Genomic DNA, 26,971 nt, shown 5'->3' with positions numbered 1-26,971 from the left:
GAAGACTGAAGTGGCCAAACTATGTGCCGTGCGTGTACAGGCTCATAGCTCCAGCTACTCAAAAGCTAAAAAGGGAAGATGCTTTGAGCCTAGAAGTTTGAGACTAGCCTAGAAGACATAATAAGAGAGCAAGCATCTCGAACTTAAGTTCCTGATGACATCTCTGGCAGTGCTTGCTGCTGTGGTTTTAATTTTACTTTAAATATTTAAAAGTGGAGCCAGGCATGTTGGTGCATGCCTTTAATCCCAGCACTCAGGGAGACAGAGGCAGGCAGATCTCTGAATTGGAGGCCAGCCTAGTCTACAAAGCGAGTCCAGGACAACCAAGGCTACACAGAGAAACCCTGTCTCAAAAAAAAAAAAATTAAAAGTGAAGTTTTGTCCATTCTGCAGTTTTATTGACATGACTGATTTGCTGTAATTGTTCACAAAGTTAGTTATACAATCTAATTCTTTAACTTATAAATTCTCATTTCATGGAGAAGGCGTAAAACACTCATAGTTTTTACACTCTTCAGGCATGTTTCAATGACTCCTCTATGAAGCCAATCTGACTCTCAGCAGGAGAAATTCTATAAATTGATAAAGGCTTTAGAGATACCAGGGCTGATGATGCTTTTTTGTTGTTGTTATTCTAGTTAAGAGGGATAGACTGGGATAGCTCTTCTAATGTAGGGAGGTAGTGATAGGTTGGGGATAGCTCAAGAGCATGATCAAGATGCACTGGAAGCAACCTGAGAGAACGAAATTCACAGATGAGAGATAGTGGCTGCTGGTGGAGTAAGACTGTCGCGCTGGCAGGTTGTCAGCTGTCCTTAGATAAACTGACCAAAGTCAGTTTTGAGACTGCGAGGAAGTCTTGTCACTTCCATGGGGCATGGGTGCAGACTTTGTATACAGTCTCAAAAGTGAACGCTGGGAATAAACCAAATTTCATAAATAGAGTCCAGTAGTAACATGAAAGACTGAAGAAGAATCCAATCTTTAAGGGATAACAGCTGAGGAGCCTGCACAGACAGAAAGAACAGAAATCAATGATGGGGACCTGCCTCAGGAGTAGAAGTGCTTGCTAAAAATAGTTCAAGTCTTAGGAGAAAGATACCTTGGCTATGAGAGCACTTAAAACAATGACAAATTCCACAAAGGTGGTTCAGTAATGACTTTCCATTTGTTTTCTTTTTATGTCATTAAATTATAATAGTGAAACTTGCTCAGTAAATTCAAGTGATAGGCTAGTATAGAGTTAAAGCTCTATTGTCTCAGTCCACGTCCACATATTGCTGTGTAGAATTTATACCACTACTATCCGATTTATCTGTCCATGTATCTATAAAACTTATTATTTATTATAAAACTAATTATTTTTCTTCATATTACATAGTATGGATATATTTCTAGCCCAGTACATAGACAGTCTTCTTCATTCTTATGGTAGTTGAAGAAAATTACCCTGTATGATCATAATGCAATTTACCATTGCACCCTAAGAGGAAAAAAACAAAACAAAACTATCACTAGATAGCTTATCACACCAAGAAGCTGCAATGATATCTGTACACACATCTTTGCCTTTTGTTTTTCTTAAATAAGTTCTTGGATGTGAAGACAAATTAGTGGGTGGAAGGGTGTGTGCATTTTCAGTTTTGATAGCAATTTCTAGATTGTCTTCCCGGTACTAAGCATTGAAAATCTTTAATTATTTACTTACTTATAACATAATTTGTTTTAAACAGTAGTTCAGAGCTACCAAAGGATTTTAGCTTTCTATAAAAGTAGAAGAGCAATGTTTGTGGGATTAAGGACAATGAGTGTTTGGGGACCAGAAAAATTTTTAGAAGACAGTCACTGGGGTTAAAGTGGAACATTAACCTATAATGTATAAAAATGCTATAAAGTCCAGAAGAAACTGGAAAACAAATGTCAAAATGTTTTATGAAGACAAGATATACAAAAAAAAAAAAAGTGTGATTGAGAGAACTTAAGGGTGGATCCCGTCAATTTGACATTACAGCAGGATCATTCAGTAAGAAACTGAAACAGCTAGTGGTAGAATGATTGTGTTAAAGTCTTGACTTGAGGCCAAGTGAAGTCAAGGAGGAGAACACATGCACCAGAAGGAAAGAAAGGGTCAAAGATCACAGCTAGGGGACAGCAATGTCAGGGTCCAGGTTTAGGGGAATGAGACAGTTTGAACAGGATTCAAACTGAGATTAATAATAAACAAATCAGATCAAATAAAATACTCATAATCATAAAAGCTATATAAATCTGCTCAAATTTTCATTTACCACGAGAAATAGGGGTATCCATTTGAAATGATAGAATATGCTTTTCAAAAGATAGCAGGGTTTTCTCAGGGTCAAAAACAGCCCAGATACATAGTTTTAAGGTACAGCAGGGACTCACAAATGTCTGTTGAGATGTTCCTGCTTCTTTTCTACCCAATTCTGCAAGCATATTTTTGAGTTGAGTACAGACCAGCCCTGGCTTAGTATGACCATGAAATAAAGATGTTTTCCTTCAATCGACTTAAATTATGATAGTGGGGAAGACAGCCTGCATCAGCTGCTGAGAGTGGAATTTCCTTTTTCCTCTAACATGTTTTAGCCCCCTGACTCCCGTTTCATGGAGAAAATTTCCACTTATGAACACCGTTGGTGCAGGGATATTCAGATCACACAACTTTACCCTTTGTAGGTAAAATTCCTTTAGCAAACGGAAGTGCTCTGTGCCATTTTCTAAGACAAGATGCAATTGGTTTGTCACTAATCTTGGCAAACAGGGAAGACCTCAGCACTGACAAAGCCCATATTTCTAAATGAGGGGAATTCATTCCAAATTCATTTTCTCCTGAAACAATTTAAGAAACATAAATAAGTGTGCGTTCCGGGTCGGATGAAAATCCAATTCCTCGTTGGGACAGCCCTGTCATTCACAGTCTTCCATCTTGCATACTTTTCCACACTTCTGAGGCCTCATCAGAATCCCACTGCTGTCTGGAACACATTTCCAAAATTCTCCTTTCCCAGATCAGAAAGACAACCATTTATGCTCTCTTCTAAACGACCTTACTGCTTGCTGTCTGCTTCGAGGCTGTTTTCTAAGCTCAAGTCTCCCCTTGGTTGAGTACAGGACCAGTTCTGAGAGGATCAATCCCATCTCATTTGTGATCCCCTTCCTCACAGTGTCTTTCATGAAAAATTGTTGAGAGCCAGGATGAGCTAGCAGGTTAAAAAGATGAGTATGTGTCCATGAGGCGTGAATTTGCTGGGGATTGTCTTTGCAAGCAACTTTTCTTTCACTTCCTAAGAAAGTGTTTCCCAGAACTAATTTTTTATATTTTTCTAAAGATAAGCTTCACTCTTTGATGGTTTTGGTGTTTGTTTCCTTTTAGGGGTGTTGTCAACAAATGAAGATTTATCAGTGAAACTAATCTATGATTTGTGCTAAATCTTGCCACAATCCACACCATTTTAAAGGTGGTTGGATTTTACTGTGAACCACTTCCTTGCCTAACCTTTAATGCATATAATATATATTTCATTAATCTAATTTGTCAGCACTTTTTCATGCTCTGCCTGACCCCAGAAAATTTTGAAACTGACTGAAAATAGTCACAGGAGCTTACCACGGAGAGCCTCTCAAAGACTCTACTCAGCATTGTATAAAAGCAGATAATGAGACTCATAAACAAACTTTGGGCAGTGTGCAGGGAATCTTATGAAAGAAGGGGGAGATAGTAAAACCTGGAAAGAACAGGAGTTCTACAAGAAGAGCAACAGAACCAAAATATCTGGGCACATGGGTCTTTTTTTGAGACTGATATTCCAACCAAGGACCATTCAAGAATATAACCTAGAACCCCTGCTCAGATGTAGCCCATGGGCTCAGTATCCAAGTGGGTTTCCTAGTAAGGGGAACAAGGACTGTCTCTGACCTGAACTCAGTGGCTAGCTCTTTGACCACCTCCCCTGAATGGGGAGCAGCCTTGCCAAGCCACAGAGGAGGACAATGAAGCCAGTTCGGATGAGACCTGATAAGCTAGGGTCAGATAGAAGGGGAGGAGGACCTCCCCTATCTGTGGACTTTGAGAGGGTCATAGAAGGAGATAAGGAAAGGAGGGGAGGAAGGAGGGGGTTATAGCTGGGATACAAAGTGAATAAACCGTAATTAAGATAAAAAATAAAAACTTAAATAAAAATAAATAAAAATAAACAGGAAAAAAAGAAAAAGAAAAGTCTCCTACAACTTAGAGATCAATGAAGTACCACGCCTTCTCACAAAGCCTTTCTGTCCTAATTTTTCTCCTGTCACTGGAATAGAACCCTTTGACCAAAAACTTGGGAAGGTCACAGGCCATCACTGAGGGAAGTCAGGGCAGAATTCAAGCAGGAGCTGAGGCAGGAGCTGAGGCAGGAGCTGAGGCAGGAGCTGAGGCAAGGGCTGAGGCAGGAGCTGAGGCAGGAGCTGAAGCAGGAGCTGAGGCAGGAACTGTGGAGGAAGCTACTTATTCTGGCCTTTCTCACACATCCCAGGACCATATGTCCATGAGTGGCGTCACACAAAGTGAGGTGGACCCTCCCACATCAATAAAAAAAAAAAAAAAAATTAAGACAACTCCCAAAGGCATGGCCACAGGCCACTATGATAAGGAAAATCCCTCAAGTGAGATTTCCTCTTCCCCAAACTGTGCCAAACTGTGTCAAACTAAAAAGAACACCTTTCACTCTGGACCTTCCTTCTTTAAAGTCTTGGATGCTGGGAGCAATTGCATGCTGGATTGGCAGAAGCAAGCAAGTGAGCTTCCTGGAGGCAGCCCACTCGTTTTCACACGGCTGACAGATGGGTGTATCCCTGGTGTAGGCAAGGCCCCAAGGATTTTGTCTCAAGACTGCTTATTGTTGCTACACCGCCTTTCCGTGCTTGTCTCATACGTGTGGCATGGCAGAGACCCTCACTGCTTATTGCTTTGCGCTGTTGGGCAGATTTCCTTAAGATTAGTTTGAAGATGTACTTCAAAGACATAGTGCTGTTTACACGAACTGATGATTTCATAACCCGGTGATGATTTAAGGAATTTCTGACTTGATTCAAGCAATGTTAAAGCCCTCCTGCAGTACAGAAAAAACTGCTAGGAGCTCTGTGGACCTCCCTATGTCAGGTGCTTGAACTACACCAAGAGAGAAAACAGGATTGAACCAAATTAATAATCAAGAAGATACATTCATTTTAGGTTTAGCCCAAGGATAAGGCCCAGGTGTACGCCATAATAAGAAAGACCATATGAATATAGAATAAAGAATAAATTGTTAGCTATACAAGACAAGACAGACACTTGTTTCTTAGAAAAACCTCGACATAAAAAACTTGCTTTCGACACATAAGGTATATTTGAAATAAGATAAAACTTCTGCTTTGAACTCATAATGAGCATATAGATAAAACCACTGCTTAAAACTTAAAACAAACAAAATATCTAGTTAGATTTTAGGATTAATAGTCCTACTGTAACTCCCCTTTTATGTATCTATTTTTGAACAATGTAATTTTTTCCATACATAGAGAACCTTTGTATTAGAGAGTATAAAAACCCATGACAGAATTAAAGATTTGTTGAGGCTACCTATTTCATCCAAAAATATGTCTGTCTAATTATCTGTATATATTGTATATATGTATATTCATATCTGTATATTTACATATATGTGGAAGTTGCATCTTTCTAAGTTATTAAGTTTAGTAAGTGATAAGCAGTCCAGAGTGTTTCATTGGCCTTCTTTTATTATTATTTTATTTTTAAAAATTAATTTATTTTTTATTAATTATAATTTATTAATTTTGTATCACAGATGTAGCCCCCTCCCTCATCCCCTCCCAATTCCACCCTTCCTCCATCTTCTCCCCCTATGCCCTTTCCCTAGTACACTGATAGGGGAGGATCTCCTCCCTTACCATCTGACCCTAGCCTTTCAGGTCTCATCAGGATGGGCTGCATTGTCTTCCTCCGTGTCTGCCCCCTTGCCCACTAATCCATTAGGACCTGGTTGGTCTTTCACCTCACCTCTATGGCCATCACTCTCCTGCATCTCACCTAGGCTCCTCCACCCTGAAGATCCTTTCAGCCTGACTCTATGGCTTGACTCTGCAGTAGATCGCCAACCAATCTCCAACAAAGTTTGTTATCCGATCTGATCCCACCCTTCCACCCCACCACCATCCTTGCAAAGGGTCCTTGCATCCAGATCAACTTTTCACTTCTCCCTGTCAGTTAGGTCTCCTGGAATTCTGCTATAGTCTCTTTAACCCTTTTGTAGCTGTGCTCTAACATATACATAGATATATATGCATCTTATACTATGCATAGATTTGATGAATGATGTATGTGTGACCTAAAAATTAATATTAGTAAAGCCCAGAAAAAAGGACGACTACTTGGCAAATTGCAGCCAATAAAATTGAAGCAGCTTGTGAATCTATTGTTCTTAAATTCTGATAGAGTGAAAAGATGCAAATATACCTGTTTTTGACACAGCTTGCTCATGACAGTCCCCTAAACAGAAGGCAGAGCTTTACCTCTGGGGCAGTGGATGGGTGGTTGGGTAAGTGTGGACAAGAAAATCCTGTTATCTGTACTAGGGTGAAATTAAAGCCCTCGGCAGTGGTTATGTGGTTATATTCCAGGTCTGCCTTCCCCAACTAATCAGTGAATGTGGCTTTTCTGAACACATCTGAAAGTAGTTTCCTTCTAGCTCTCATCCATTTAACTTACTTCTGTTTTGAGGTACTGACCACTTAACTAATGTTTTCATTATTGTACCTTTTCATAAAGATATCATGTCTTTATAAATTACCTTTATTTTAAAGAATTTGTTAGCACTTTGTTCTAACAACAAAACTTTTGAGTTCATTTAAGAAATTTTGAAATTATGTGTGTAGGTGTGTGCATCCTCATGTATGTGTATGTGAAGGGAGAGCATTATGTGTCCGTATGTGAAGGTTTGGCATTATGTTCATGCGGAGATCAGAGGACAGGAATTCTGAACTGGCTCTCTTCTTCAACCATGTGGATCCAGAAAACTGAATCAGGTAATCAGGCTTGTCAGGAAGTGCCTTTATTTGGTGAGCCATCCCTCAATTTTATTTTAAGTTATTAAGCTTAGCTGCTGTAACAACTACTAAGTTCTACCTAATTTAGTATCATTTTAGATTAAAAAAAATTTAAAGCCGAGATCCTTAAATGAGAATATTTAATTTCCACTGTATTAGAAGACTTGGCAATAGTCTTTTGATTTTTGTATTGAAAACTTTTATTCTAGTTTCAGATTCAAGCTTCAAAGTCCCCATCTACCTCAGCAGTCTACAGATTCTCTTCCTCTGTAAGTAGTTTCAGAACAGGCCTTCTGCATCTAAAAGCACCCAATTGTGATTCACTTTAAACTGGACTTAGTAGTGACTGTGATAGACAACCTCAAAATGCTCCACCAAAATTAATTTTTGATAACTCGGGGCTGGCGGTGAATGTTTGTTCTCTCCTGCATTAAGTCCCCCTTCTCAAAGGGCTGGCAGTTCTTTGGAATGCTGGCTTACCCAGTGCCTCCTCATGTTCAACAAACATTTGTGATCTCTTCCCATACGTGCCTTCATAGGACAGTGTCTTTTCTTTTAAGGCAGGGTTTCATTATGTAGCCCTGGATGGCCTAGAACACACAGAGATCATTCTGTCCCTGCTTTACAAGTGCTGGGATGAAAGGCAAGAGCACCATGGCCTACCAAGGGGTGTCTTAATAAGAGGTCGTCACCACTTTGGAACAATGGTTAAACTTGCAGATTCTAATGACTCAAGCTAGTCTTCATAAGTGAACATTTCCGCCAGGGAAACAGGGACGGTATTCTACAACCTTCTCCTAGCGAATCTTGTCTCTGTCTGCTCTATATAAACCTGTTTTTGCACATTTTTAAAGGTAAAGTTTAGCCGCTTCTGCCAGCATTGTAAGATAACGCACGTGAGGAAGGGCGCGCACCATTGCCAGCACTAGCCTGACAGCCTGGTGCAATCACGCTGAAGCCCAGGTCATCGTTCCGGTTATTCGCAGAGGTGGCCAAAGGGTCTGGAACCAAACGCTCAGGACAGGGTTCCAGAGCCCGACAAGCCAACCCTCCCCGCCCTCTGTTGCCATTGGCAACGGCAGGCAACCCCAGGCTTGCGTGGCAAGAAAAGGAGGAACTTCCGGATCTCGAAACCAATGTACGTGCGGAAGTTAGCCAGTTACGCTACCACCAAGAGCCAATAACCGAGGGCCCGCGTGCCTCCGTTCCCATTGGCAACCCGCGGCTTCCAAACAACTTACTTTCCTCAGGCCCCAGGTGGCGGCCCCCCTGTTTTCGGTGGGATCCCGCCACCGCCATGGTGAGTATCCGCGGCCGGTAGGGGTCCTGGCTAGAGTACGGACGACCAGCGGGGCCTCGCTGCCCGCGCCTCCCCGGGAAGGGAGGATGCGATTACCTTCCTTCCGGAAGCCATTCTCCGGCCTGCTCACCTCGTCCTTAGCTGTAGTCTGGGGAGCCCTGGCAGGCGCAATAGGCACACATTTGCCAGTATGAACAGTTACGCTCCGGTTCCAACTTCTGTTGGTTGAATCTTAACTTTCTGAAGCACCGTATTTTACAGCTGATAAAATATGGGTGGTATTTCTTTGTTTGCGAAGACCATTGGGCTAGAATGTAGCTCTGTATTAGAGTTCAGATTTACCTAGAGACGGATAAGACTTAAAATACCAGCTCATCCAACAGCTTGCTTAATTTAAATAGTTGTACACAGATAAAAGCACAGAAATGAAGTTGAAGGAGAAAAGGTGAAGTTATTTAGAGTGAAGCTCGAAAGGGCTTCTGACATATCCCAGCAGTCAGAATTCGTAGTAAGCCCTTATTTTGTATACATTTGAACAAAACCAGACCACTCGTTAACCAATCCTGAGGTCAGAACTACCTTTCTTGATTTAAAAAACGAGAACATGATACTGGTGGCATCACAGAAAGTTAGGGCTTGTTTGTTTTCTTACTTTTATCTCAGTTTGATAACTAACACTTGGGAATCAGGTGTAGATTATTCATTAGTAAATGGGAAGTTATACAAGGGTTGGTAAAATGATTCATCAAATAATGCACATAAAATAAAAAATTCTAGAATAGGCCCCTCTCCTGTTTGGCTGCTAGCCAAACTTTTTAAAAAATATTTTTACCATTTAAAGATTTCATATATGCATACAATGTATTTAAAATCATATTTACTCCTCCTCCTAGCTCCTTCCAGATTTATCTTGCACTCTCTGTCCTCTTTTTATTTTTTAACCTACCTAGTGTGATTTATATTGCCCATGTACTCCTGAGCGTGGGACTACCGTCACCTACCATGGGGCGACTTCACCCAGTAAGTCGTCAGCTGTCCAGTAACTCCTCAGCTAGGAGTGGGGTCTCATAAGTCCCTCTGCTTTCGTGCTGGACTGTTCATTGGCCTGACTTGGTGCAGGCAACCACTGTGAGTTCCTAGCCTGGCAGTCCTGTCATGTCTAGAAGACACTGTTTTTGTTGTTGTTGTTTGCTTTTGTTTTTACAAGATATGGTTTCTTTCTGTAGCCCTGTCTGATCTAGAACTCTCTCTTAGACCAGGCTGTCTTTGAACTCAGATCCAACTGCCTCTGCCTCCTGTGGGATTGAAGGCATGTGCCACCACTGCCAACAAGATCCTCACTGACTGCTTCTTAGACTGTGCTCCCCTTCAGGGATAGTTTCTGAGCCTGGGGGAGGTGTGATGGAGATATCCCGTTTGTAGTTAAGGCTACTTATTCTCTGCACTTACCAGTTGTGATTTCTGCATTAACCACCATCCGTTGCACAAGCACACTTCTCTGATCAGATCTGAGAGCTGCGCTTAGCTGTGCAGCTTCTTGATTTGGTTATTTTAAAACAGCATGTGATTTATAACAAAGGCTAGTGGCTAATTTCAAGCCAAATACACTTTTAAGGCTGTGTTTAGCAAGGGTATAGCTTATGTGACAGAGATCTGAAAATTGCTGTGTTGAGGAATGCAGGTATTTCTTACCCTCTCAGTGATGCTCCACGCGGTTTCTTTCCTCTCTTCTTAGAGGGTTCTTTCCTCTCTCTGTTCTTCCAGCCCTGGGACATAAAGGCATGTCTCATCCTAGTTACCGCCTGTGCTGCTTTGAGAGAAATTGGGGATGGCAGAGGTATATGTTATATAGCATATCTAAGTCATATCCTAAGTCTTTGAAAAATACTCCTCGTGAATGTATAAAATTATTTAAGAATAACAAAATATTTTTTAAAAAAGAAAAATACTCCCCACTTCTTTGGATTATTTCTGTCCCTGAGAAGTCATGTGACTATATTTGACTGCAAGGAAGTCTCTAGCTTCAGTAGGTACATCTAACAGTACTACAACACAGTACCATCATGAATGTTGTTTTTATCTGAGACAGGGTCTCTGTGTAACCCTGACTGTTCTGAAGCTTACTATGTAGCTTGCCTGACACTCAGAGATCCACCTGCCTCCTCCTCCTAAGTGCTGAGACTAAAGGATTGTACCACTATACCCAACCCAACAGAATGTCTTGTTTACTTTCATTATTAGTTCTTTGGTCATATCCGTGGGACTAATCAATTCTCTCTTTTTCAGGCAGAGTTGGGCCTAAATGAACACCATCAAAATGAGGTCATTAATTACATGCGTTTTGCTCGTTCAAAAAGAGGCTTGAGACTTAAAACGGTAGATTCCTGCTTTCAAGACCTCAAGGAGAGCAGGTATAAAGAGACTTTAAGGCCTGACTTCTTAAAACTCTGAGTTATAAAATGGAATGAATGTGGATTCCTTGAAAATTTGGCAATAGTAAAAGGTTTCTAAAATGCAGTCACTAAAAATTAGTTCTTAGTAAATGAAAAATGACTCTGAACTGTTCTGGCAGCATTTACCAGTGTGTGATCCTGTGACATCCCTGCAGCCTGGAGTCTGGATGCACTGCTCAGGCCATCATGCCCCCACACCAATTCAAGCTGCCTGAAACTCTGTGGCTTAGACAATTGTATGCTTTGAGTTGTCATGGTTTTACTGTAACAGAGATACTCCGTTCTATGAAAACATAATGTGTTAATGATGACAAAGACTTATATTTCTTACTGTCATTCTCTAGCAGATAACTATCAAATTAATGTATCTCTGGGGTCTATTGTGTTAAGAGTTTTGATTTTTAAAATTACTACTTAAATTGCTGGGTTGAGTTTCTTTTTTTAAAAAAAAATTATTAAGTGTGTACTTGGTCATGTGAAAATTTCTCAAGAATGAAAGTGTCCTAAGTGGGTAAAGTTAAATTCTGATTAGGGAAACAGAAAAATATGGATTCTTTCTTGTACCTAACATAGGGAAGCTAGTACAGAAACCATAGCAGTCACTGAGAAGAGAAACTTCGCTAAGTTCCATGGATTTGTGACGTTAAAAATAGATGTGGAGTAGCAGAAACAGTCTGTTGTCAGACGTGTACATGATAGTCATTACATACTGGGAAGTTTCAGGTAAAATTTTAAATGGCTTAATTCTGTAAAAGTTCTACAACTTGTCATTTCTTTTGTTGTTGTTGTTTATTTTTTGCATTGTTTGTTTTTTGAGACAGGGTTTCTCTGTGTAGCCTTGACTGTCCTGAACTTGCTTTTATCTGTCTTGGACTTGCTTTGTAGACCAGGCTGGCCTCAAAATCACAAGAGGTCTGACTGCCTTTGCCTCCCTGAGTGCTGGGGCTTACAGGTGTGCTCCATCATGCACAGCTAACTTTAATTTCTTAAAAGAGTACAGCCATGTGAATGGCACTTAGGAACATATGCCATTCATTTAGAAGAGGGGAAAATAGCATGAAACACTTACTTAGTAGTACCAAAATTATTAATTAATTTAAAACAAAAGTTGGTAAGTTTTGTTGAGCCAGATGGAAATAGTTAAATAAATGTCAAGTCACATGTAAGTAGAAAGGGTCTCCAGGTTTTTTTATAGCTGTTGTGGAAGTCATCAGTCTTGAGCTAGTATCTATTCAACCAATTAACCTAATATGTCAATCTGTTTTATTAACTTCAGCAGATGAAAACAATGTAACTGGCAAAATTATGGCATAGTCTATTAAAGAATATAGAAAACATTAATATTTTGAAAAGACTTTATAAAATTAAAGTATTGTATATTTTCATATAAATAAAATTTTTATAGTAATTAGTTTATTCACTTTGTATCCCAGTAGTAGCCCCCTTCCTCATTCCCTCCCAGTCCACCGTCTCTCCCTCATCTCCTCCCCTGCCCCTAGGGGAGATCCTCCTCCCCTTCCATCTGACCCTAGCTTATCAGGTCTCATCCAAACTGGCTGCATTGTCCTCCTCTGTTGCCTGGCAAGGCTGCTCCCCCTCAGGGAAATCAAAGAGGCAACGACTGAGTTCATGTCAGAGACAGTCCCTGTTCCCCTTACTAGGGAACCCACTTGAATACTGAGCTGCCATGGGCTACGTCTGTACAGGAGTTCTAGGTTATATCCATGAATGGTCCTTGGTTGGAGTATCAGTCTCAGAAAAGACCCCTGTGCCCAGATATTTTGGTTCTGTTGCTCTTCTTGTGGAACTCCTGTTCTCTCCAGGTCTTACTTACTATCTCCCCCTTCTTTCATAAGATTCCCTGCACTCTGCCCAAAGTTTGGCTATGAGTCTCAGCATCTGCTTTGATACACTGCTGGGTAGAGTCTTTGAGAGGCCCTCTGTGGTAGGCTCCTGTACTGTTATTTGTTTTCTCCTTCTTCCAATGTCCATCCCATTTGTCTTTCTGAGTGAGGAGTGATCATCTTACCCAGGGTCCTCCTTCTTGCTTAGCTTCTTTAGGTGTACAGATTTTAGTATTTTTATCCTATATTATATGTCTAATATCCACTTTTAAGTGAGTATATACCATGTGTGTCTTTCTGCTTCTGGGACACCTCACTCAGAATAATCTTTTCTAGATCCCACCATTTGCCTGATAATTTCATGATTTCCTTGTATAAATAAAGGACACTGTTGTCAGAACAAAACGACAGCCTACAGACTGGGAAAGGATCTTCACCAATCCTGTATCTGACAGAGGACTAATATCCAGAATATATAAAGAACTCAAGAAGTTAAAAAGCAACAAATCAAGTAATCCAATTAAAAAATGGGGTACAGAGCTAAACAGAGAATTCTCTGTAGACTAATATAGAATGGCAGAGAAACACTTAAAGAAATGCAAAACAAAACAACCCTGAGATTTCACCTTATACCCATCAGAATAGCTAAGATCAAAAACTCAAGTGACAATACATGCTGGAGAGGATGTGGAGAAAGGGGGAACCCTCCTCCATTGCTGGTGGGAATGTAAACTTGTATAACCACTTTGGATCAATGTGGCGCTTTCTCAGACAATTAGGAATAGCGTTTCCTCAAGATCCAACTATACCGCTCCTAGGCATATATCCAAAATATGCTCAAGTACACAACAAGGACATTTGCTCAACATTGTTTGTAGCAGCTTTATTCGTAATAGCCAGAACCTGGAAACGACCCAGATGTCCCTCAACAGAGGAATGGATACAGAAATTGTGGTACATTTACACAATGGAATACTACTCAGCAATTAAAAATATTATATTTTTAAGAATGGATAAATTCTTCTAGTTAGAATTTGCTAGAATGTGCTAGAAGTGTTTACTGTTGAGTATAATTGTGCTAAGACTAAATGTAACTGACTCTTGTTTAATTTTTGTTTGTTTGGAAGAAAGGAAGAAAGAAAGTTGAGGAAGAGTCTGAGGGTGAAAGACTTTGGAGGGGCAAAGCTGGTAGAAACAAAAATTCTGTTACTGTGACACTCATTGAGAGAAGGAGGATTTCTTAAGAAATCCAACTGTTGGTCATTTTGCTGAAATTGTTAGGCTTAGTCACTGCCATTGGAACCACTTTCTAAGCCCTGTGTTGGAGATGATGGCTCATTCCCTGAAATTCCTTCCCAACCCAAGAATCTCCAGTGATAGTACTTTTAACTATGCTGTTGATGGAGACATGCACTTTTGTGGCGTCATATTGGTACTTTAAGGTGTTAGGTTTTTTTTATTATGTGTCTCTAGACTGCTAAGAAAATTAATATATAACTGTAATTATGTCACATAGTCATTTGCTAATGTTTATGTAATTTATACAATTACTAAAATGCTAGAGAAGTAATAAAATGGAGATGCTATGTGTTCTAGGTGACTTTTTAAGTTGCTAAATGTGATAAAACTAATTTAAAGTAATATAAAGTAAAAAAATTAATATTGAAAAGTTCAAAAAATAGGTGAAGGTTGAGGGGATGTTTTTCAGCATGTAGTTGTATTTTATTTTATTTTATTTTTTGTAGTTGTATTTTAAAATGTACAAATTTGAGGAATTATCCACAACCTAATCATTTTAATAAATTTCTCCTGGAGAGTTTTTCTGTAATCTTTAATTCTTTAAATGTCATGAAGTGATTTTCTTGATTTCAGTTGTATTTTTTAAGTTGTGCCTGTGACTAGCTGGCCAATGAAGTCATATTGTTTTCAGGCTGGTAGAGGAGACTTTCACCATGGATGAGGTTTCAGAAGTTCTAAATGGGCTGCAGGCTGTGGTCCACAGTGAGGTGGAATCAGAGCTCATCAATACAGCCTACACCAATGTCTTGCTCCTGCGGCAGCTCTTTTCCCAAGCTGAGAAGTGGTACCTAAAACTACAGACGGACATCTCTGAACTTGAAAATAGGTAAAAATTTTTACCTGCAGTTGAGACATAGAGTCCCAACCATGATCTTAAAAGTTAGCAAATAACTTTACTAGTGCTTTCCTGGGCTGGAGTGTGAGGCAGTTAGGGTAGGGTGGCAGCAAGGCACAGTCAGTAGATGATAGTGAGGAGAGCATGCTAAAGATACTCTGTTTCCACTATTCTGTACAGCTACATAAAACTGCTTTTAAGTCTATTTAAAGTAATTCTTTCTTACAGCATCTTTGGTATCATGATTAGTATTACAGTAGTCTTGATGCATAGAGCTGCTAAAAAGTAAAGGTCAGAACAGTTGATATATTGGAGTATTATTTCCATCTATGCAGACTAATAGCATTGCATATTTGTTTCTAGATAACTGCATTTGAAACCATACAGTTATCTTAGGAAGTGTGAAGTATAAAAGGCTTAAAAGCTTTATAATATTGAAAAGTCATGAATTCATAAACTTTAGTAAGATTAGTGATGTTGGTTTTAAGAAATAGCATGTCAGTTGGGCGTCATGGTTCACACTTTAATTTCAACACTTCAGAGGCAGAGGCAGACAGTCTGTGTGAATTCAAGACTTGCGGGGATATACAGTAAGACCCTGTCTCAAAACAGACAGAAAAACAAAACAAAACCAGATATGCCAGAAGTCAAGAAGGACTCATTGCCAAGCCCTGGAAATTGATCTTCAAAAAAACCTCTCCTCAGTGGAAAATGATGAGCAAATGCTAAGGACAGGCCCCAAGCAGGGAATGAAATTCATCTGGCTTCTGCAAGTGTCAGTTTCTCAATAGGTGACTGGTGAGAAAATACTTAGTGCTGATGTTTGAAGAAGATAGAAGAATGATATGTAAACAGGAGTATTTTGGTAGATCGTTAGGGGCTTGCCTACACCATGTATCTTTGCATAGAATATGCCAGTATACTTGCTCAGTAGATAACTGTGCACTAATTCATATCCAAGAAAACTATTACGAATCAGACACTTTCTTAGGTAACAGTGAATATTATGTAATAGAGAAATCATGCTGCACCTCAGAAATACAGAGAAATACATGGCATTCATATATGTACTGGCATTGCTGTTTATGTCTTGCTATATATATGTATCATATACCTACCAAGTACAAAGTACCAAGAGCTATAGATAATTCAGATTTGCTTATAGGGGTGAGGTTCTCAGTCATTTGCAATTAAATATCAGTTTTGTACAATCTTAAACTCATCTTCCTATTTTGTAATAGGTTGGTTTTGTGATTTTTTTTTTAATTCATTTGTGTGCTAGAGGTCTATTGTCAATCTTCTTTTAAATTTGCTTTTATTCTCCAGAGAATTATTAGAACAAGTTGCTGAATTTGAAAAGGCAGAGTTTACATCTTCAAATAAAAAGGTAATTTTTAGTATTTTTCAGTCCATATTTATTTTTACATGTGTGGTTGTGCACATGTGTGTAGTTTGTGTGTATGGGTACATGTGTGTATTGTTGTCGGTGCATGTGTGTGTGCTTACGTATTGGAGGCCAGATATTGATGCTGTGTGTCTTCTTTGATTGCTTTCCACTTTATTTACTGAAACAGAGACTTTTACTAAACTCAGAGGTCGCCAATTCATCTAAGGTAGCTAGTCAGCTCTCCCTGGGAATTCCTTGTTTCTGCCTAAACCCAGGCAGGTCACCACGTCTACCTGGTTTTTATATGAGTACTAAGAATCCAAACCTAAGTCCTCACATTTGGGTGGTAAGTGCTTTTTCCATTGAGGCATTTCCTCGGCTTCCCATATTTGTTAATACTTGGTATCTAAAATCCTCAAGATATGACTACAGGAAGTGAGAGTGAGACATTTAAAGGAAAAGCATTCAAGTTGGGAGTAGAGTACAAATGCCACTCATGCTTGCAGACAAAAGATTAAAAGTTTTAGAAGTAACTGAAAAACTGTTTTTTCTGTCATGATCTATACACGCATGGTGTCCCTACAGTCCAGTCTGAATCCCTATAAACCCTTCAACTGGTACAGAGCATATACTCCCTGGTGATCATATCTGTGGTTACACCTGACTCTGCTTCTTAGCTGTGTACCATAGGCTACCCAGGACAGCAGGTGGAGACATCCTGGTAATCTTTCTGAAAATTACATGCTGCAGTATCTTTTCCTAGATACACCATAAGTCCTAAATAGTTCCCCTTGTCAGATAGCTGAACACTACTGAGATGAATTCCAGAGGTAGACAAACAAAGCATTGTCTAGTAACTCTTTTGGAGCATGTTTTTGATTAAGAAATTTTGGGCCAAAGGGCATGGATTCTTACTTTTAATACATGCTACTAAAATACCCAAATATTTGTGTTAAGTTATTGTTCATTTGTACTTTCTCAGTCATTACAGCTTTACTGTATAAGTTTCATGCAGAAAACAGTTTTGGTTACCACAGATAAAATTCCAATCCTAGAGGCTAGAGACTTTTATCAGGTCTTGCTCTGTGCTCCTTGTCTCCTTCCTTTCCATCTCTTTTAATAAAAGGTGCCGGGAGGGGCTTTCATTTTTTTAAATTTATTTATTTTTATTAATTACAGTTTATTCACTTTATATCCCCCCATAACACCCTCCCTTCTCCCCTCCCGGTCCCATCCTCCCCCTTCTTCACACATGCCCCTCCCCAAGTCCACTGATAGGGGAGGTCCTCCTCTCCTTCCTTCTGATCTTAGTCTATCAGATCACATCAGGAATGGCTGCATTGTCATTTTCTATGGCCTGGTAAGGCTGCTCTCCCCTCAGGGGGAGGTGATCAAAGAACAGGCCAATCAGATTATGTCAGAGGCAGTCCCTCTTCCCATTACTATGTAACCCTTTGGACACTAAACTGCCATCTTTGCGGGGGTTCTAGGTTATCTCCATACCTGGTACTTGGCTGGAGTATGAGTCTCTGGGAAGACCCCTGTGTTCAAATTTTTTGGTTCTGTTGCTCTCCTTGTGGGGTTCCTGTCCTCTCCAGATCTTACTATTTCCCACTTCTTACATAAGATTCCTTGCACGTTGCCTAACAGTTGGCCATAAGTCTCAGCGTCTGCTTTGATAGTCTGCAGGGTAGAGCCTTTCAGAGGCCCTCTGTGGCAGGTTCCTAGGTTGTTTCCTCTTTTCTTTTTCTTCTGATGTCCATCCTCTTTGCCTTTCGGGATGGGGATTGAGCATTTTAGTCAGGATCCTCTGTCTTGATTAGTTTCTTTAGATGTGCAGGTTTTAGTAGGTTTATCCTATGTTATATGTCTATATGAGTGAGTATATACTGTGTGTGTCTGTCTCTGTCATGTATTGAGCTTTCTAGGGCTCCTCATAGCACTGGACTAAGAGAGTGAACCCAACAAAAATCATTACGCCTGTGGAGCTGAAGTCCTGGCCGCTGTTTTTATAGATTACATCTTCCACATAGAAAGTGTAGATGTTTCATGATGATTGCTGCTTTACTGATTTTAGATTGGTTTTTGTTGCAGCCCATCATTGATATCACAAAGCCAAAACTTGTTCCAATTAATGAAGGAGGAACAACTGAACTGCTAAACAAGGTAATGTTCTCATTATTTTGAGAAATGGGAAAACCTTGGTTCTGTCTCCTTCTTCCCCCATTTCTGAGAATGCTAGGGTAAGAGAAATAGTCCATCACAGTTTTACTGAGTGAAACCCAGTGACCAGAAGAGGACATGTTTACTTTGTAGGGTCTGAAGTGACTAAAGAATCTTTTCACAGGAAAGTACAGAGCATGGAATTTTGAACCTTTTTTTTTTTCTGGTGTGCATTTGAAATTTGTGATCCACAATAATATATAGGTTCTTTAAATGCTTGTAGAAATTATCAGCATAAAAATAAATATTTTTCTCAGCTCCCATATTCTTGGCATTGCACATGTCAGTGTTGCTATGGAATAAAAGCAGTACAGCACCTATTACACTCTCAAAACTATTGTAATTTCATTGGAAAGTAGGAACTAACATTTCCAGAAACAGAGATGAGAGGACTAAAGGTTATGTGGATGTTATAGTATCATAAAGAAGGTACAATTTTGTGTGGATGAGAGGAGAGAAAAACAGGTGCTTAAATGAAGTAGCCTCAGAGCTGGGTCATATAGATGAAGACAGGTTAAGTTAAAGGGGGTCTGTTAAGAAGGAGGCAGAGGCCAGAGGCACACAGAATGTTGGCATGACTTAGAGTAATAGAGTGAAGTGCGTATAGGAGTAAAATGCAAAATCTGACTGGTGGGTGCATCTTACATCAAAATTGCATAAGGGCAAAGGTGCCTCACCTCAGAGGCATTCAGGAGCTTGCGCACTGGGCACTAAGATGATGAGGGCAGTGCGTTTCTAGGGTTAGTGCAGCAGGGTGGCCACAGATAGGCCCAAGTTGCAGGGTCAGAGAGCTAGGGAAAAGATGTCCAGCAAGGAGAATGGCTGAAACAGTTGTAGAAGAAAAGGTGTTTCTGAGAGAAAAACAACTGTAAGTCTTAGAGCTAAACTTGGGTCAAAACTATGGGGTTGAAGCAGGCTGTGCAAAAGTAGGATTTTACTACTAATCAGGGCATTTGGATTTTCAAGCCATTGCATAGTTTTGATTTTTTTTTAAGTGAAACAAGTAATAAATTATTTCAAGTGTTAAACATACTTTGGTTAAAATAATAAAATTGTGGGACTAGAGAGAGGGCTCCTTTGTTATGAGCATGTACTACTCTTGTGTACAGGCTCAGCTCCCAGCACCCACGTGGTGAGCCACAGCCATCTGTAGTTCCAGGGCATCTGATGCACTCAGATAGTCTCTGCTGGTATGCATGTTGTACATATACATACATGGCAGGCAAAATAGTCATGCACGTAAAATTAAAATAAATAAATCCTTAAAATAATAATATTTGAATTTACTTACAAAGGAAATTTTAAGACTTCAACAAGAGAATGAGAAATTAAAGTCAAGGCTGAAGACCATTGAAATACAGGTAACTAAGAAATCCTTCAATATAGTTATTGAGAAATTAACCTACAGAGTAAAAATTGAGTGTATTCTGCTTACATTTGATTATAGGCCACACATGCTCTGGATGAGAAGTCAAAATTGGAAAGAGAACTTCAAGACTTACAGCTTGATCAAGGAAATCAACAGGTAAAACAATTTAACTATCTATTGTATCTATCTATTCTATTCTTTTTAAGATAGTGAATAAGAAACATTAATCATAATCATTGTTCATCATATTCTATCTACCCTTGCCATTCTGTCTGCAGAATGCTATTGCTGTGTTACATTGAGATGCCTAGCCTAGAAACTCTATCCTTTGTCCATTTTCCAGGGAAGATTCATAGTTTACAGGATCTTAGTAAGCAGGTGAATTTCCCCCTTTCCCTCCTATACCCAATTATAATTGAAAAAAAAATGAAGGGAAAATTTACATTTGGTTTTATTTTGAACACTGAGGTTTCCTTGGATAAGGTGACAGTGAGAGGAATTTATTGGCTGTGGTCTTTGTTTATATCCAGTGTGCTGTGGAATACAGTGACCTCCAGAGTGTAGTTCTGCCGGCCTACCTGAGAATAACTGAATATTCCTCCACTTGCTCAGGGTCCGTTAGTATATCACTGCCTCTCCTGTAGTCCTCCCCCTAAGTATGACATGGTATTGTGATTTTATATGAGCAAAGCCCTTTAGGTGAATTTTCAGTGCAGAATTGTCTTTTCTATGGTTGTCATTGTATATAATGCTAATAATAATCCCTAAGTAATGTGCTAAATAATCCCTAAAGCTACCTCTGTATGTTCTTTTCCTTTCTAACATAATTTTTATCTTTTATGGAATGCCCAGTCTATACGTGTTAGCCCAGCACTCTGATGCTGAGTCATATGCCCAGACTTCATTGGTTGTTTTTTAGCTCTATTCTATGAAAAACTCAAACACGCAAAAATACAGAGTAGTAATGAACCTGCTCTCAGCTTTACAGTCACCAGGCATTGCTAGTCTGCTTTTATTCCTACTTCTATTTTCTTCCCCTTACCCGTGTCTTTTTAAGGTGAATCTCAGACATTTTATCTGTAGATGCTTATTGTCATATTTTTACATGACTAGGAAAAAACTGATATATAAATATAAATAGAGATAGGAGAATGCTCCAGAACAACCTTATAATGTCTCAAAAACTTAAGCATTTAAAAACATTTTTGGGTAATGAATTTATTTAAAAGCCATTTGAAGCTTTACCTCAAGTTTACTATTTGCTATAGAAACAAAGTGGATACTTGCTTCTACTAGTTGAAAGGTCTTTGTAGAGAATAAATATTTAAAAATTAAGGATTGTTTCATTGTTTTTGAAGATCCTGCTTCATCCACACTTTGAGCAGTTCATAGGCCATTTTCCTATTATCAATGCATACGTCAAAAGCAAGATCAGGTGCTGCAGTTGTCAAATTATGCAGAGGCGCATGTAACTCAGTAGAAAAAAACGTAGAACTTTGTGAATTTAGAAACCCACACAATCATTAATCGCTACTCATTTTCTTCATAGTTTCATAATAATTAAACCATCCCTATTTTTATATGAATGTTACCAATCTTATTTTTACACCTATACTATTTGTTCTTTGGAGAGAAAAATATGTCTCCCGCTTGGCTTGGAACTTGCTATATTTTTCCTCTTATTCAAAATTCTTTTTGTTTATTTTTTTTAAAGTATCCAGACTATATATTTTGATCATATTTTCCCTTCCCCTATTCTTCTGAAGTCCACCCTGCTCACTCAACTTTGTTATCTTTCTCTTTCAAAACAAAAAAGAATGTATGTCTGCAGGTTCACTGTTGTAGGTCACAGGTTTATAGGTGGGTGAGACCCTGTGACCTACAGGAAGGTGCAGAGGACTTTGCAGTACTGTGAGTGCTAGTCAGTAGGGTTGAAGCTTTTAGTTAGGCACCAGTTTGTAGCACATCTGTCCTGGCCCTTCAGAGTCTCCATTGAAAAATCAGGTGTTATTTAAATGGGCTTGCCTTTATACGTGACTTGGTCTTTTTCCTTTGCAGATTTTAAAATCTTATCTTTGTTCTGTATATTTAGTGTTTTGATTTTTATATGTTGTGAGGAATTTGTTTTTTGGTCCTATGTTATTTGGTGTTCTGTATGCACCTCCTTCTTTAGAATGGGGAAATTTTCATCCATGAGTTTGTTAAAAATAGTTTATAAGACTTTGAGCTGAGTCTCTTCTTTTTCCTCTATTTCTATTATTGTGCATTTGGTCTTTTTTTTAAGATTCAATTATTATGTATATTTGTATCTAATCTATATGTACATTATATATATTTGCATGTATGCCTTCATGACAGAAGAGGGCATCAGATCCTATTATAGATGGTTTTGAGCCACCATGCACTTGATGGAAGTTGAACTCAGGACCTCTGGATAAGCAGCCAGCGCTCTTAATGGCTCAGCCATTTCTTCAGACCCAGATTTGGTTTTTTCATAGTGTCCCATATTTCCTGTATATTTTGTGCATGGAATTCTTTAAGATTTAACATTTTCTTTGACTGAACTGTCCATTTTGTATATCTTTTATTCAAGACCTGAAATTCTTTCTTCCATATTTTGTAATCTGAAGTTTTTAGTTTAAATTTTCTTTATATTTTCTTCCATGCCTTGAAATAATTTTATTATTTCATTCAACCATTTGTGTTTTCACTGTCTTCATTAAGTCATTTGTTTGTATCTTCCTTAAGGTCCTTGAGCATACTCCTAATTGCTCTTTTGAAGTCCTTGTCTTATGTTTCGGCAGATTGCAGTGCATGGGTCCTGTCACCATACAGTTACTGGTGTCTGGAGGGGTCCTATTGTATTGGCTGTCATGTTTGTGGTTTTGTGCTGAGATTTAGGCATTTGGGGTTAAGATACGTGAAGTGTTATTGGTGCAGGTATCTGGTTGTGTAGTCTTTGTTTGCTATTGCCCTCTCTGTGTCCCAGACAAGTGGAGGCTGAGGGTAACACAGAGGAATGGAGATGGGCTAGAAGGAACAGTTGAGAAGGGCAGCATGAACGAGCTAGAGGGACTAGGGTTCACACCAAAAGGCAAGAGTCCCAAGAAATGGAGCTGTGGCGGAAGCACCTGCAAGCAGGGTGCTACAGTACAAAGAGTAAGTTCAGAGATGTTGGAATGAAGGACAAGAAAGGTTTGATTTTTTAATTTAGCTTTTCAGAATGGCTTTTCAGGAGTCTAAGATATAGCTTAGCTAACTAAATGCTTGCTTATTGAGCACAAAGCCCTGGATTTGATTCCTGGTACCACATTAACCAGGCGTGCTGCTGCATGCCTATAATCTCAGCACCTGGGAGAGAGAGAGCAGAAAGGTAGGGCATCTTTGGCTACAAAGCAAGTTTGGGGCCAGTTTGATTTACAGAAAACTCTGTCCCATACTCTTAACAAATGATTTGGCATTCCAATTCTGGTACACACAACTGTCAAATTAAAATCTCATTTTTGTCTCTTTCATTTTGACTGAAATTCAAGCAGTTCAAAAACCCTATTTTCCATATTTGGAATGCAGTGACTACTGAATATGCTACATGTAGACCAAGGCTGAGGCTGGATTGAGCCTGCTGGCGATCCTTTTGGGACTGGCATTTATCTACCCCCGTGAAAAAGCTACCTGCACACACAGAACAGCATTACTTTTTCTCTCCTTGGATGCTGTTTTAAAACAGCTGTTATTTAGTATGTCAAGGGAAATTATAATCATGTCTTTATTTTTTTATAGGATTTTATAAAGGCCCAAGACTTGGATGACTTGGAAAACACAGTCGCTGCTCTTCGGAGTGAATTTCAGAAGACACTTAATGACAAGACAGAAAACCAAAAGTCTTTGGAGGAGAACCTAGCAGCAGCCAAACATGAGCTCCTCAGAGTACAGGAGCAGCTGAGCATGGCCGAAAAGGTCAGGAGACACATAAGGAGGAGCTTCGCCTGTTGATGCCTGATTATCTAAGGCATATAGTAGAGAGGAATAAATGTGGCTAGATAAATGCTAGACAAGTGCAGGGTCAGATTATTTTTATTCTGAGTCTTAGCCAACGTATGATCTGAAGAGCTATCATTTCTAGGCACCTACTTTCTTCCATCTTTGTGAAAATAAACAAACTGCTCGCTTCCTCCTCCACATGCTGCCTCTACTCTCCAACCTTTCATTGCTCTCTGGGGTCTTTCTACACCCTGACAGAGACCTGGATGGCTTGGGGATTTTTGGTTTTGGGTTGGGTTTGTTTGTTTGTGTGTTTTGTGGTTTGTTTTTGTTGTTGTTGTTGTTGTTGTTGTTTTGTTTGGTTTTTTTTTTTCCTTTTTAGATTTTGAGACCTTTTCAAAATGCTTTATATGGGAAATACCTAGAGTAAATTCTTTACTTTAGGATTATACATTTAAAAATATGGGTACTGGGTTGGAGAGACGGTTCAGCAATTAAAAGTACATGCTGTTCTTGCAGAGGACCTAGCTTTAGTTCCCAGCACCAATATGGTGGCTCATAACCATTTGTAACTCCAGTTCCAGGGGATCCGGTGCCCTCTTTTGACCTCCATGGGCACCAGGCATTCATATGGTATACATACATGCATGCAGGTGAAATAGTCATATACATAAAATAAATAAGTAGTTCTATTTCTTTTCAGTCATCCTTTTTAAAGAAGGATTGTGGGTGTTGGGTATGGAATTATCAGGCAAATGTTCTGCCAGCTGTGCTTCAATCCTGAGAACTGAAAATTCCTCATATTAAGGGCTAGAAAATGGCTTAGTTACAGCTCTTGCAGATAGATTGGATTTGGCTTTCAGCCCTCATATCAGCTGACTCACACTGTCATACACACACATAAATAGAAAAGAAGTGAATTTTTTTAAGACTCAAGACTCTTGAGATTTATAACTTGAGGTAGACAATTATAGTATTTTATTAGCTTCTCATTTGAAGTATTTTTTAAGTTTGGGTGGTTTTAATTTTACACAAGTATGTTTTTAAAGAAATTAGAAAATTAGCAAACTGCATTTTATCACATTTGTTACTCTTAATATGTCTTAATAATGGGCTGACATTTTTCACAAAGCAGGAGTTAGAGAAGAAATTTCAACAAACAGCAGCTTATCGAAATATGAAAGAGATTCTCACCAAAAAGAATGACCAAATCAAAGACCTACGAAAAAGACTGGCAAAGTAAGCTGGCTGATCCTACCATGGTGTTCCTGCTCCACTTGCCTGTAGTACCAATGAATCAGGTCCTGGGTTGGCCCATTGGTTAGTCCGTGCAGTTGCTTTTAGGCTCAGCCAGACCTTTACCCTCACTACGCTGTTCCCTGGCAGTGGACCCATTAGCAGGCAAGGGTACAGGCAGCAGCTAGCCAGGCAGCACCATAGGTGCTCCATGGTGTTCAGATACTGACACCCTTTGCTAGTTAGGATCAGAGGCTTTGCATAAACCCAGCGGAAGCTGACGTTTCGCCTTTGTTTTCAGAGAAACATCTGTAAAGTGAATTCAAGATTAGATTTGTCTTGGGAGGGGGGTTGTTAACCCTTAACTCATAGTCATGTCAGCTGTTGATGGTGATCTGAAGATTCTTGTAATTGTACTACGCTATAATGAGTCTAAATTCCAAATGCAGGCCTAACGTCTGAAGACATCTTAGGTGAGCTGCTGTAGACCCCTCCAAGTCACCATCATAATACTAGCCTTGAGTGTAACTGACTTCTGCCATAAGAGGGATGGAAAGTGAACAGTAGTGGCATTCTTGGGCTAGTTACTAGTGGTGTTTCACTTATGGCAACAGAAAAAACAAAAAGGATCATGACATTATGCTCTTAATTTTATCTCTAGATATGAATCCGAAGATTAAAAACTGAAGGTTTTTCCTAGAACCTGCCGCTCATGAACATACAAGTTATTGCCATCGACCTCAGGCATGTATTTTGAAGCATTTTGTCATATTCTCTCCTTTTTCTAATGTTTAGGCTTTGCTTGTAATATTAGAGCTAGCATTCTTACTCTCAGTCTATAATTGAGAAGAGGAAAAAAATGTAATGATTCTTTTGTGTTGTCTCAAACACCTCTCTGTCAAGTGCTTCAGAGTGTCCATGCAAATGCAATGAGATTTCTTCATGGTAGAAGAGAGTTTAGAATGGAAAGAAGAGCCATCCTTTTGCATTAGTGAGGGAACCTTTTATTGTTAGAGAATTTGACAACATCTATACTTGTATAGTCCGTAAATGTAAAGATAAATAGTAAAGTTATTAACATTTATAAATAAACCTTTTATTTTTAATAATGAAATCTTAATTTACTCTAATTATCAGAATGTATAAGCTTATGGAAAATGTTACTTTCTCCTCTGGTTAACATTTTTAATCAATAAGGGCAGCAAGCTGCAGTGAGTGTGAGGATTTGGCTAACCTTTGCACTTCTCCATCATGAGCACTGCTTAGTAAAGGAGATACAGACATTTTTTTCCATTTCTCCATCATAAACGCTGCTTAGTAAAGGAGATACAGACATTTCTTTGCATCCTGATTTATCATGGGTCTGTCTTATGGATGGAGAAATCAGATTCATCCTATTCTTTCACAATTTAGAAAGCAGATGGACTCAGAGTATGTGTAATCTTTATTTTGCAGAATATCCTTTTAGCTTTTATGTAAATTAGAATATTTTCAAACTTTGACAACATAAAGTCAGTGACTGGATTCCAGGTTGTACTTTGGGTTGTGGTTTGTATGTGTGTAGAGAAATGGCACTTTCAAGAGATCTTAGTGTTCTCTTGGTGTGCTTTTCCTTGAGTGATTGTATATAAAGTGTTAGAAACAGGACATCACTCCTACAGTGTGTGGTGCAGTGAAGAATAAATGAAGCTCACAAGGCAGTTAAACCTCAGAAAGAAAGCATTTACCTTCACGTTAACATGGAGGAAGTTTTCCTGTTTCTCAAAGCAAACATGTTGCATCCTATGTGAACAAGCTAATAGAGATTCTTCTACCTCCATAAATAGGGAACTTATTCCCAGAAAAAAGTACACTGATCAGAGCGTACCATCTTTGTTGTTTTCATTCAAAGGTTTAGTATTAGCTTTGAATGTCCTGTGAGGCTTTTATAGGCTGTG

At 39.1% G+C, this 26,971-nt stretch overlaps 1 protein-coding gene across 2 annotated transcripts; it reads left to right on the top strand.

The window, feature by feature from the left end:
* Positions 1 to 8,284: 8,284 nt before the first annotated feature.
* Lztfl1 (leucine zipper transcription factor like 1) lies at positions 8,285 to 26,009 on the top strand. 2 transcript variants are annotated; one of them, XM_055601769.1, is made up of 10 exons: positions 8,285 to 8,407; positions 10,698 to 10,818; positions 14,635 to 14,829; positions 16,165 to 16,225; positions 18,320 to 18,391; positions 19,744 to 19,809; positions 19,896 to 19,973; positions 23,598 to 23,774; positions 24,934 to 25,037; positions 25,696 to 26,009. In XM_055601769.1, exons 2-10 carry the CDS (start codon positions 10,742 to 10,744, stop codon positions 25,712 to 25,714), a joined length of 849 nt encoding a protein of 282 aa, XP_055457744.1. In that variant the 5' UTR covers positions 8,285 to 8,407; positions 10,698 to 10,741; the 3' UTR covers positions 25,715 to 26,009. The 2 variants fall into 2 exon arrangements, with proteins under 2 accessions (XP_055457744.1, XP_055457743.1); XM_055601768.1 differs by having other exon boundaries at positions 8,336 to 8,407; positions 10,694 to 10,818.
* Positions 26,010 to 26,971: the final 962 nt, after the last annotated feature.

This window comes from Psammomys obesus, unplaced genomic scaffold (genome assembly GCF_907164565.1).
Source record: "Psammomys obesus unplaced genomic scaffold, mPsaObe1.curated_primary_1811, whole genome shotgun sequence".
Classification (NCBI taxonomy): domain Eukaryota; kingdom Metazoa; phylum Chordata; class Mammalia; order Rodentia; family Muridae; genus Psammomys; species Psammomys obesus.
Note: the sequence above shows the minus strand (reverse complement) of the source record. Positions and strands in the feature narration are given on the sequence as shown.